Source organism: Carex rostrata, chromosome 2, assembly GCF_964058835.1.
Source record: "Carex rostrata chromosome 2, lpCarRost1.2, whole genome shotgun sequence".
Lineage (NCBI taxonomy): Eukaryota > Viridiplantae > Streptophyta > Magnoliopsida > Poales > Cyperaceae > Carex > Carex rostrata.
In genome coordinates, this window is record NC_135919.1 from 9,052,005 (window position 1) to 9,066,073 (window position 14,069).

General features: G+C 33.3%; 1 protein-coding gene across 1 annotated transcript; it reads left to right on the plus strand.

Annotated features, from left to right (window-relative positions):
* Nucleotides 1-11,328: 11,328 nt before the first annotated feature.
* On the plus strand, nucleotides 11,329-13,861 carry LOC144573168 (transcription factor bHLH115-like). The gene is made up of 5 exons (XM_078322877.1): nucleotides 11,329-11,686; nucleotides 12,232-12,300; nucleotides 12,883-12,960; nucleotides 13,056-13,218; nucleotides 13,307-13,861. The coding sequence occupies exons 1-5, from the start codon at nucleotides 11,568-11,570 to the stop codon at nucleotides 13,589-13,591; spliced, it is 714 nt and encodes a 237-aa protein (XP_078179003.1). The 5' UTR covers nucleotides 11,329-11,567; the 3' UTR covers nucleotides 13,592-13,861.
* Nucleotides 13,862-14,069: the final 208 nt, after the last annotated feature.

A 14,069-nucleotide genomic window follows, 5' to 3' on the forward strand; every position in this document is an offset into this window, starting at 1 on the left:
TCGTGTTGCTCATGTGATATAAAGCAAGTGCCTCCATGACTGATTTTATAAGGATAATCTTACCCGCCGGTGAAAGTAGCCTTGCTTTCCAAGCATGCAATTTATTATCCACCTTCTGAAGCAGTGGTTTGAAAGCAGCCGGTCTTGAAACATCTACTGGTCCACCAAGGTATGCCTCAGAAGTATTAGCAAAGTTTGCTCCAAAGATTCGAATTGCAGATCTTATTTGTGCTAGAGTTGTCACCTTTGAGAACCACAATTTGGATTTTTCTCGTGAAATTTTTTGGCCCGACAGCTGACAGAACTGATCTAAGATCAAGTGAATGCGCCACATTTCTCCTTGTTCGGCCTTACCCATTAATAGTAGATCATCTGCATACATCAGACTGACCATCGAAGGTGCGGTTCTTGTAAGTTTAAGCCCTGTAATCATTTCGAGTTGTTGATTTATATGTTGTATGAATTGGCTTGATTGTTGCATGAATTTATAATATTTAGTGGGCTGTTGCATGTATTTATAATATTTAGTGGGCTTAGCTGTTGCATGTATGAATGAGTTTTCTTATTTTATATTTTTGAATTTGTATAATAGGAGCCCAATAAAGCCCAGTGAGCCAGCTTGTCAGCTCGCGAGCTAACTCGGGCTGGCTTGTCACAAGCTAAGCTAAGGCTTTTGACTCGGAAGACCTAGGTCCAGGCTCGGGCCAGAATTAACGAGCTGAGCCAAGACCCAACTCGTTTACAGCCATACACATGGTTAAGTCCCGACGTATTAGTTTATCATGTACATTCACATAATCTGTGGGTTTTTTTAGAGTAGTATTTTTAACTATTGTAAAAAAACCCTACAAATTATAGAGAATTAAAAAAAAATACTAGATCCTCTAATTCAATCTGCGGCTTTATTTTTGGACTGCAGATTGAATTGGAGGCTCCCAAAAAACCTAAATATCAGTATATTACATTGTATTTTTGGGTTTTTGGGAGGCCTTCAATTTAATCTGCAGTCCTCCAAGAATGAGGTCGCAGATTGAATTGGAGGCTCTGATATTTTTCAAATATCCCAATTTATAAAAGAGGAGGGATCAGATGACACCCTTTTTTGGTGACATCGGATGATACCGTCCATTTTCAAAGTCCAAACGGTCGATCCAAACCGTTCAACTTGATGGATATGTTAAAATGTGCTTGCAGATCAAATTTTACATTCTTCTGAATTTTTTTACTATTTATTAAGATGGGTACAAAAAATCAACGGTCTGAATATAGCGATTTTGTTAAATACTTAATAAATAATAAAAAAATTATAAAAAAGATAAAATTTGATCTGAAAGCACATTTTAACATATTCATCAAGTTGAACGGTTTGGATCGATCGTTTGAACTTTAAAAACTTTGAAAATGCACGATGTTATCCGATGTCACCAAAAAAATGTGTCATCTGATCGCTCCTCTTTATAAAATTGGTGTTTTGATTTTTTTTTTTTTTTTTAAATAGTATTAACAAAAATTTCGTTTGATTCAGTCTTAGTCAAATTTCCTGAGAAAATGATGTTACGGAGTCAAATAAAGAAAGAGTACGTGCCCCACACACGAAGTTGAGTAGCCTCCACGCTTTCAAATCCTTTTCTTACCTAAACCGACCCTTCCATGCTCCAAAAGTTGAGTAGACCCAGCTCTAGCTGTCATTGCTCAATTAAACGTGGTCCAGGCTCATTAATTTTAATATTTTTTACGGTTAAGCGTATTAGTTTAATTATGTCATAAGCTAGGAATTAGCCTTAGTTAATATCCAAGTGGGGGCGGTTCAATGGCCGTTGGACAAATTTTGGTACTATGTGTGATGTGAGCTATTCGATCAATGTCAAGATCTACACGATTTTTAAAGTTGTCTGTGTAAATTTTGATGTGTATCAAACGGCTCTAATTAGAAATAAAACCGAATTTAATCGTAAATATTTTATTTCAAGTAGGAAAACTTCTATTGTGAATTGATAAAAATTTAGGTTTTTAGTTTTTGGGGAAATTTCATGTATATTTCTCAAAAATCTCAAAATTATGTATTTTTCATTCAAAAATTCATGATATTATATTTTAAAAACTCACAAATTTATCAAATTTATTGTCATTTATATTAAAACTCATTTAAAATTTTTAAAATTCTCATTTTATCTTTTATTAAGAAATAAAAAATATGTAGCCCGTGTAAAATATTCTCATTTTATCCTTTATTATAATATTCTCATTGTCTTCTAATTAACCGATCTGTTTGTAAAGACTAATAATTTATTTTTCTACTCGTGATGTACACACAAGTTTATATCTTAATTTCATTGCGTATACATTGAGAGTACATAAATGAACCGTTTGTTCTCATAAAATAGTCAATTAGCTAGGTCATTACACATGCTACATATTTTTTATTTTTTAATAAAAGAGAATATTGGCACTTTATAAATTAAAATCAGTTTTAATAAAAAAAAATACAATAAGTTCAGTAAATTTGTAAGTTTTTAAAATTTAGAGGGTAAATATGATACTATAAATTTTAGAAAAAAAAAATATTAAGATTATCAAGGGGTATTCATGAAACTTCCCCTTAATTTTTTTTATTTGAAGGTATATTAATAAATAGATAAATGTTCCGGTACCCCGAGCCATCAAATTCGATCTTGTCCCCGAACTGGTTTAACTGGGTTTAACCGTTCGCTAATAACAGAAATTTGTTAATTTGCCATTAATTAACGAATTGCTGTTTTACGTTGATTGTTTTAAATGTTAGCTTTGCACGATTTTGTCCTACGTTTTAATTTCGTGGACAGTCTGTTAGGAGGAGTTATAATCACTAATCCCCGAGCTAGTCCCCCAGCTTGTTAATAGTCCTATAATCATTAATTAACTACTTAAGTACTTTAACTAGTTAAACTAGTTATAAGTACTTGAACATACTTTAAAGTACAATTTAAACCCAGTTAGCTCGGGGACGCGGTGGGGGATTTGTTCTAATTTTAATTATGCAAATTAACAGCTTTTGATATTTAATAACTAAAAAATAGTCTTCATTTTGAACAATTAATCTATTAAATGAAGATTTTTCAATGTTTGTAAACATATGTTTATATGCTTTAAAATGTGTTTGAAGAATAAGCTTTAAAATGTGTTTGTAAACACAGGTTTATATGTTTGTAAACACAGATTTTTCAATGTTTGTAAACACAGGTTTATATGCTTTAAAATATGTTTGTAAACACATGTTTATATGCACAAATTTTCAATGCTTTGTTTATGTTGTTTGTTTGCGAGTACATATTAGTTTACATGCTTTACTTGTTCACAGATACTGTTCTTCACACATTCGCTACCAGACAATAGCCTTCCTACCTCTGTTACTGAGTGCAGATGTTACCGTTGCGATCTTGGATTTATAAAGCTGCTGTTTGAAGGGCACATTGTTACACTTAGGGGCACCTCTAATTGCTCAAAAACTGAAATTAAATTGCAATTGAAAGTAAATAGATGAGTTTAGAGAAATTTGACACGCGGGATGATAATGGAGTTCGGCAAAACAAAGGCCTACGTCTCCGGGGCTTCGCAACCTTGTGTGGTACGCCTTTCTATTACCCAATACGAAAGGATTACAACTTGTGAACCGTTGAGCCCTTACACACCAAGCGGGAAGTCAAACGGCCAACTCAAAGAGATGAGAACAAGGTCTCGATTGTCTAGAAACACAAGAGAAACACTCAATAGATCACTATAACCTAATCTATATCAAGATTAGTGAAGTAGGTTTGATGTTGCTTGAGGGATTTTGAAGTTTTAAGCTCTCACAACAATGGAGTAGGCTAAGCTCTCAGAAAATTGCTTTTGAATTAATTAGGGTCGGCTGGGATGAGTGGGGAATAAACCCCACTGCTCTATTTATAGTGTCAGCTCAAAAATGAGCTGTTTGGACTAAAACGTTACAACGTTTTAGTTCAAATTGCGATTTAGGGTTTTAATTTTCTGACAGCTCAGCAAAAGCGTTCCAAAACGTTACAACGTTTATACAAACGTTACAACGTTTTATGTTCTGTAAAATCTTGATGAAAACAAGAATTGTTTGAAGTTCTAATTTAATTAAAACGTTGTAACGTTTTAAGTTTAATTTTTGCATTGATACAGACAATCTTGAAACGTTATAACGTTTTACAAAAACCGTAACAACGTTTCAGTTGCCTTGAATACCTGTGCTTCAGCCGTTTTGACAATCCTAAAACATTACAACGTTTGGTAAAAACGTTATAACGTTTTAAGTTGTTTCTGTGTTTTATTCAAGCTTTTACTTCAGTGTTTTTGGCAGAATTAAAACGTTACAACGTTTTATAAACGTTACTAACGTTTTACTTCTGAAAAACAACCTCAAACCTATTTTACCACTTCTGATTTTACAATTTGTATTCTTGATAAAAGTCTTCATGATTTCTTCAGTCCAAGCATATTATACTGCAATTCTCACTCTTCTTGGACCTACATAATCTTAAAATAGAAGAAATCGTAAAATTCAATAATTGTATGTTTTTACAAATTAGTCAAATAGACGAAAATGATTATTGTACGAACAACACACATGAAAGCTTGTCATCAGGTCCGTTCTTCCCAATAGCTTCATGAATGTATTAAGCTGGTACATATTTAAACTCTATTTATGTTCTTTTGTAGTGTCCAGTGTTCGCACAGAATATATGCTACAAAGTTTCGGTATGGGAAGCTATACCTTTTAAACCTTTGTTATACTCTGTCAAATCAGATAGCAAGTGCACTATCCTATCGATGAGTATGCACAGGTATCGATCCACAGGGACGGAAGAAAATGACCGGACTTATCCTAAAATCACTTAAGATTCTAGAAGTAAGAGAAATTGATTTGGTTTAGTTCTAACAATTCTACTGATTTGTGACAAATTTAAAAGACAATAAAAAAGAATTAAAGTTGTTTTCAAATGATAAAAAGGCATTTCCAGGGTTCAGATTTCAATTCTGTTCAACCCCGAGGCATACGGCCCGTACAGATTCCCGTACGGTCCGTATGACACCCCGAGTTGATGTTGCAGCTATTGTTTTATGCGTTGATACTAATGTTTAGGGTTTCTATCGACCAGATCTAGATACCTAACCTCAACTTTCGCATTTTGGCCTAGTACCCGATTACCGGACTCAAATACTTCCCTCTTAGATGCGTTAAACCTCAACTTTCGTATTTTGGCCTAATTTATCTAAGTTACTTGTCGGTTTACTAAAAGTATCGAAGGACTTTCGCCTTAAGGAAAGTTTCACCTTTCGGGTACTCCTTGGTTTCACCCTACTTCATATATTGGCTCCTAACACTTAGATGTGCGCATTCATCTAACGGGATGACTAATCAATTCAAGCAAGCACAAATAAAGCAATCAAAATACTACACAACTGTTAGTTTGTAATAATCTAGAAGTCAATAATACAATAAATTATCATAAAGCTTTGTTCATGAATTGAATGTTTATTTATATATCATTTTGTTGCCTTGAGTATTATTGCATTTATGGATCATTTCGAGTTCATGACTAAAATTGTGAAACCCCATAATATAGATGATATATACTCTTAAAATGTCACTGACCAAGGTAATTAGCAGGAACACTAATTACCGCTATAAGGTTAGTATGTGGATTAAAAGATGGTTAAGTTTTACAAACCACTTGACACGAGATGTCATTTTAATCACATAGATACATGTTCTAGGAACATGGTATTTGACAGACCCCGAATGAGACATTAAATATAATTGTGTTCGTGTCATTTATGTTTTCATTCAGTGTCACGTTCTACAGTATGAGGTATTTATCGTTCCCACTGAGAAATATGTATGTGTGATTGTTATCTACCATTGTCCATAAAAGGCAGTCATAACGGTAGCATTCCCATATGTATAGCTTAGCTGAGGAAGTGATAGTCTACCAAAAGTACTATCTGTCCCTCGTATTTTATACGAGCAATAATATCATTGGGCCCCTTGGTAGAGTTAGATTATCTGCATGCGGTATAATTACAAGAGTAATTATATTTGATAATCTACTCAAGATCAAGAAAAGATTCAGTTAGCAAGGATGACACACATCTACCTTGAAACTGATCTGATAGCTACGAGACAGAAGAACAGACACAAGTAAATAGTTTACTGGATCGTGATATTGTACAGTACAATATCATCTGTGTAATTGGATGGTCATGATGTGTTGCCAGATACCACTCATGATTATAGAAGTTAAAACAGTTTTAACTCTGTTTACCAACATAACACAGATCCTATTGGGTCACACCATATAGGAGCTACTCGGAGAATCTTACTGATTAATTATAAATTGATTATAATTAATATTAAGATGGTTATAATTAATTATACGTGATATAATTAAATTATAAATATCATTTAGAATGACAAGCAGAAACAACGGTTAATTTATAAACGTACACGTTACGTTGTATAAAAGTTACCGAACAACAACCGAAAAGAAATATAATTGTATATGACAATTATATATATTTGATTTGGATTTTAATTTGTTAATTATGGATTTGAATTATGGGTTTAAAAGCCCAAAATAATCAAAGTCTTAATTAAAATTAAAAGCCCAAAGTCAAAGCCCAAAATCAAAGCCTTTTACTATTCATGCCTTAATGGGCCAAGGGCAAAATGGTCATTTCACACCTATGCCACCTTGCATGACACCTTAGGGTGTAGAAGCATGGAGAAGAGTGTGGAAGGGGTATTTTGGTCTTTTCACATATTAAAGGATGAGGTGTCAAGGGTTTTTGGTAAATAGATTTGTTTTGAGGGGTATTTCGGTCTTTTGCGAACCTCCTCAAAACACTATAAATAGAGGGGTGAGGGTAGAGAGAAAACTTACTAATTCACATGTTAATCTGATTACTTCGTTAATCAGAATTTCTCTCTTCCCCGGTTTCGGTTATTACGAGATTCGAAAAAATATATTTTTGCAAACTCTGCGGTATTTCTTGTTTTGCTTTTAAGTGAAACGGAATAACTTGGAGTCTTAAATATATTTAATCTGTCCCTATTTCGGTGAATAGTGTTTCTACAGAATTCCGCGGTTTATAGTATTTCTGGCAGAAGAAATAAACCGCTCTCCGGTTAGTCCTGGTGGATAGCCGATAGAGGTATCACACGTGTGATACTCCGAGTCGATTCCTTCCTTGGTGTAGCTCTTCTCGCTCGGTCTGCATTCCAACTATGATTTGGAAACAAGGTATAAATTGTTATATTAATCTATTTAATTGGTAAATAGATTTAATGCTTTAGAAAATCAATCATGGAGTAGATCTGTAAATAGGATTAAACGGATCTTCTTGATTCATTTAATCCGTAGCTTAAGGTAGATGTAAAATTTTTTGTTTTACTCTTTCCGCACCTTAAGCTAAATCAATGAGTTTGAACCGTCAAAAACCCAACAACAACAAAGTAAAAACTAAAAACAAAGCATTCAACACGAAATCCAAGTAGCATGCAAACAAAGCCAAACTAGAAACTACATCTTAGCCCTAGAAACAAAGTAAATTAGCTACTCATGTTCACAAGATAACACAAATAACAAGGAATGAAAGAGTTCATGACAAAACAGTGAAAAATCCGAAGATTCGTTGCAAACTCTCATTTTTCACCCCTCTTTCTCTTTTCCTCCTCTTGTCTTTTTCTCCAAGAAAAGTTGTCCAAGTCCCAGTTCAATCCCCCCTTTTTTTTGGTGTGGAATATCTCATTTAATGCCCCAGATCACGTCCCCAGAGGCTTCCTTTTCGGCCTCCTTAAATTATGCTCATTTCAGATTCCAGCTGGATTGTTCGAATTAGCGTCGTACGGCCCGTATGAATCTGTGTACGGGCCGTATGCCTGTGCTTTGTCTTGGAGACTTTGTGCCTCTGTTGTGGAACCTTTTGTGTGGTTGGGCAGATCTTGTACGGTCCGTACAGAATGTCATACGGGCCGTATGAAAAGTAGTCAGATCCAGTTTTTTCACTATTTTTCCTGCAAAATACCAAACAAAGCATAGCAGCACCACATTTCAAAGTAAAAAGTCCACATTTATAGGCTTTAAAGCACAGGTTTTAGTGTAAATCAGGACTGTAATTTAGATATAATATGGAGATATCATCCAGATTCAAATTTCATGTGTTTGCTCGACTTATATCCTCTTTTCTTAGTATAATTCTTAAAATTTTAATGCACTCTTAAAATCAGAAATATATTTGTTGATCGATAATAACTTATGATGATGAAGCTGCAGGAGCCTGATGTCTTGTTCAATTAAATTGTAGGAAGCGCATAGGGATATACAAGTCTGCATTTCTTTTTGGCTTACAGAACTGACTCCATCATTTTCGTGCCTTCGACATTTCTTATATTGAATCCATTATTTGGAGGTACATTATTTCCTTTTTCCTTTGTATTTCAATTTTCTTTCTTTTTTGTTCATATTTCCAAAAATATATATATATAGGAGATGAAATTGTCAAAACCCGATAACATTCTTCTTAATGCAAACTTATGTACAAAATTGCAGACTTCTTATTGATACTTGTTCACAAGTATTGGTCTTGGTGTTAGGCATATCTTAGAACCTGAAACAATTCACATGTATTGATATTAATTAGAGAATTTTCAATGCTTTGTTTATGTTGTTTGTTTGCCAGTACATATTGATTTACATGCTTTACTTGTTCACACGTACTGTTCCTGACACATTCTGCACAAATGAAAAAAAAAATGTGCTGGGGGATGCCCTCGGGGATTAGTACAAATTTAGAATTGTAAATTTCGTGCTCGGGAATGCGCTTCGGGATTGGTTCAAATTTAGAGCTGTAAATTTTTGCTCGGGGACGAATTCGGGGATTCATTTTTGTTTTAAAAAATAAAAATTTAACTAATTTACAATGAAAGTTAAACACTTGAATGCAGTTGATTAAACGCTTTCCTTTATATGTTTAAATTATACGATTGTTTCGCTGCATTTGGCTGTGCTTTTGTTAATTTTTTTTAACAGAGCGTTTTTTTCTTCATGCAACGAAATTCTATACAATAAAGAAAGATTGATACTGTTATTGTGTTGTATGAAATAAAACTTGATTTTTTTGTCGCCGACATTCTAAAAAATTGGAGAACGCAGACGGATACTTTGTTTGAAATACAATTATGAGCTTCCTAATAAATACAACTATTGTTGCTTACGTCTCTTACGCATCATATCAACGGTTGAATTATAAAAAATAAAAATAAAAAATCAAGTTGCTCAAAGTGCCCTGGCCCCTTGGCCCTTTGTTCTATTGAAAAGACTAGTGTGACCAACCATGGTAGAAGTAGCACGCAATAATAAATTGGGCACACTAATCAAGTGATTAATATTAAATTAAGGGAACTGCGTGCCCATGTTGGTTTCATATAAAATTATAACATTTGTTGTAGAAGAGCGGATCCTTTATGTACCAGCAAATGTTGCCTAAAAATGAAGCGGATATTATTCAACCAAATTCAAGTTTATACACAAAATGTAAAAAAAATTATTTGAAGAGGATGTTAATAGAATGCGACAAATGTAGTGGTTATTTAGTTTGGTACTTTTTTTCTTTTAATCCCTAAGTATTATCAAATATTATTATTTGTTTTTTTTTAATTTAAAAGGAATATACGATGTTCAATCTGCTTGCTTGTTTAGTTGCTTAACATTCATATTCATTTTCATATCTATTATTGAATTGAAATTGTAAAGACAAGTATGGATGGATTGAAATAAGACGATGCCTTTCAAAACAGCAGCATGAAAAAGGACGAAAAGAAAAAGCAAAATCATGGCAACTCCTTTTCTTCGATTATTAAATTAAAATTTGTAACTCTTTACAATTAATGCAATTGTCTACGGACTTTAAACAAAAAAAAATTGTAAAGACAAGGAAAATCTTGAACAATCAATTATAAATCTTACAAAATTCAAATAAATAAATTAGTATACATCTTGTTAGTCCTTACGAAACCAATGAGGGAATATACCGCATGACAAGCCACATGGTGAAAATAATAATGAAATCGTTCAAAATAAGAAATTAGTTGATTGTCAGCATGCAACACCGTGACGACCTTCCATGATACATTGCTATGTGAACAGTCCTCCATACTAGTTCCGTTTTGTTGCACCTAGGGGTAGATTAAGAAGATAACCTGCTCCAGCACAACTAAACTTCTCTTTGATGAAAAATATAATATTTTTAAAATCTTCCATGTTGCATAGCGCGTGCATAATTTTTAATGCACACTTCTAGAGTGTTGTATCTTTTAAAATGTTATCTCTTTGAGTTACATTTTCGAGATTATAATAAATATTGGATGGTTTATTTATTTATGTTGTCTCTACTTTTATGACTTGAGATGTAGAGTAATTTTACAAAATTATTGAAGTTTTGTTGTATGATTAGAGTTTTAAATTGTATAGATCAATATCTTTATTTTCAAGGTTCAAACAACCAATCTAAATCATTCAACATGATATCTATGTGAAAATATATATGTAGATCAAATTTTATATTTTTTATTAACTTTTTAATTATATAGGCAAAAAATCTCTTGATCTAAATATTCTATACTATTTAAAAGTAGTGGTTTTCTATCTATCTATTTGAAAAATAGTAAAAAGAAATATAAGAAAATGTAAAATTTGATTTACAAGTATATTGTCATACAAAGATTATGTTGAATAATTTAAATTCATTATTTAATAAAAAAATATTTTATAGATATTGACCCCTTTATAAAGAATACAAAAAACTAAAGGGTTAAATCTAAAAATAACATGTCTCTTCGAGAAAAAAAGACACTGGTTTTTCAAATAGGAAAAAAATAGCGTTTTTAAATTAAAAAACATAAATCTGCATATAAACGTTTCACAGTAATTTCATGAGGATTCCAGCTCAGTTTCAACTTTCAAGTGATTTCTTCAGGTTATCAATTAGGTCAGTTTTGATCTAGAAACTTCAATTAGAGTTATTAATTAATTCATGAGAACAGGATAATAAAGTACAATGATCCGCAGGACCATGGCGCGCACACTGAAACTAAAACTAAAAGCATTCCTTCCCTCCCCTCTCTCTTATTCCTCCAAGATATAAATAAAACCTGAACACAAGTCTCAAGTTCAAATTTTACAAACAAAAATCTTGAAAGAAGCAATAGAAAATTACCAAGCACAAGCAGTCCACATCTCACCTTGATCCTTTATTCACCTGTCCAACATTCATACAACGCTGTGCTGTTTGTTGCTTCAACTACTTGAATTTATTACTAAAGCAAGAAAAAGCTCTTACCTTTTTTCTCTATCTTGAAACCCCAGCACTGATATTTCGATTCCCTAGAAAAAGGTTCGAATTTTAGCCCGTGCTTGCGGTACGCACTGGTTTGGATTCTTTCTCTTTTTATTCGATCCCTTGATTCGTACGTATTATAGCTGAAATTTGATCTTTCTGGTGTTGAGAGTTCTATTGGGTGAGAGATGGGTGGTTCTGGTGCACAAAATGGATGGATTTTGGATTATGGGGTTGTCGAAGAGGATTTGCATGGATCCGAGTTTCTTTGGGCTCCTCAATTGGCCGAAGATCCGACTGTTTCAAGGTGATTTGATGCTTTCTCTGAATTTTTTTTTCAGGTTGTTTTGGAGCATGAATTGTTTAATTTTTGCTCTGCTACTTCTAATTTGGTGATTCAAAAGTTTGAAAGTAATTAGGTAATTTAGAGGAAGCTCTATTTGTTTTTGTTTATTTAGAGTTCAGAATTAACCATTGAAGTATCAGATTGTCTGATTTACTTGGTCTCAGAAGAATAAATTGTTTCGATTTACTGGTTTTCTGATTAAAAATTGCTGATCTCTTGATTAACTGTTTTCCTGATTATGGTTGATAAATTTTGAAATTTAATCTGATAGATCGGTTTTGCTTACGAAAAGGAGAAATGAGAAGACAAAAGAGTTATGGACATGATTTGATTGGCGTTAATTAACACGTGTTTTTTAATTCTTTTGTGGTGTTTGGTGGGCCTTGTCCATCCAAATTTTTCAGAGGGAAAATTGGTTGACGCAATCAATCTGATGAAACCCTTGTGGAATCAATTTTGCCAATTCATAATTTGAAATATGACATATTTGAGTATCTCTTTTGCAGCGTGATCTTTGGTTTTGATGGTTCTCAAACGGAGACTAACAACCAAGATAATGGCTGCACTAAGAAACGGTAAATATTCCAGCTTATGTCTCTTTTATGAAGCATGATACCCAAAATTAGTCATTTAATATAGAGCACAATTAAGCACAAAAGCAACCAAGAGAACTTTGCAAAATGAAAGAAATATAATACTTATAGTATAAATGAGTCTGGCTAGTATGATATTGGTGTCATATGACACCAACTTCAAAATTTATCGGATAGATTTCAAACGATAAATCCAAACCGTTCAAACCGATTTACTATATGAGTGATGCGTTTACATGCCAATTTTATATATTTTTGAGTTATTTTAGTATTGAATCAAGCGGTCAAAAATGTTGAAAAATAAATGCATTAAAATTAACTTAAAAACTCTCAGATTTGTCCGCTTGACTTGATACTAAATAAACTCAAAAAATTATAAATTTTGCATGTAAAAGCACAACTAATGAAATAGTTCGGTTTGAACGGTTTGGATTCTTCGTTTAAAGTCGATTCAATAGCTTTTGGAGTTAGTGTTATATAGACTGAAATAACACTGATGTCATACTAGCCGGACTCTATTAAATGCTTGTTGTGTTCCAACTTTTAACCTTAACTTTTGCACAGAGCGAGGCAGGAATCATGTGCCACACCAGGTTCCAAGGCATGTCGTGAAAAACTAAGACGGGATCGACTCAATGAAAGGTTTTTATTAGTGATTACTATGATTCTTCTGTCAGTAGTAAAATTTGTGTTTCCTTTGCATCTACTTACTTATTTTTGTATAATTTCAAATGTAGGTTCAATGAGTTGTGTGCAGTTCTAGAACCCGGCAAACCTCCGAAGGCCGATAAGGTTGCTATTCTCAGTGATGCTACCCGGCTCTTGAACCAGCTACGCTCTGAGGCAGAGAAATTTAAGAAATCAAATGAATCTATCCAAGACAATATTAAAAACCTCAAGGTAATAAAAGTTTACTTTAATTAATGCAATTTTTTCCTTCAGCTATGCACAAGGAGTTAAAATAGAGCCAATTTGACCAATTTGATAGGTGGAGAAGTCGATTCTAAGGGATGAGAAAACAAAACTGAAGGCTGAGAAGGAGAGGATAGAACAAATGCTGAAGAGCACTAGTATCGTCCCACAGTTTGTACCATGTCAATCGGTTCCTGCCACCATTTCTTACTCTGCTCCTGTACCTGTACCTGTATCAGTACCTGCTCCAAACAAATATGTTGCATATCAAAACTACCAGCAAGCTGCTTTCTGGCAATGGATACCACCGGCATCTCTTGATACAACAAAAGATCCTGTGCTCTGGCCCCCTGTTGCTTAACTGTTTGATTATTATAAACCGTTGCTTATCACTTATCCAACTGTATTTTTACTTAGGGTGGTTTACTTGGCTTTCGATTTAATTTAACCATGGTTAATATTGTAATGACCCGTTGAATTACTGGGTCTCTATCTATGTTGAACCAAGGCTTGGTCAGTGGTCACTCCTTAAACAGTGGAGGCGATTCATTTCATGCCGATGATGGTTTATTGTAACCAGCTTTTTTTAGTTAAAAAAATCTTGCTATAATTGTGGTTTTCTTGCAAGAAAGTTATAATTTTATTTGTTCAAAAGAATGATAATTTCATGAGAGCTAGTCTGTTTCCTCAGTTGCCTCGCCTATGTTAGCAGAAAATTTAGGTCATTTATTTTATATATGAACTTTAGATTTATATATTCAAAAGGGGAATACTTGTGAAATGGAAGTTAAATTGAGTTGAGCAAAGCCCAATGTTTTTCTTTTTTCTTTTTCTTTTGG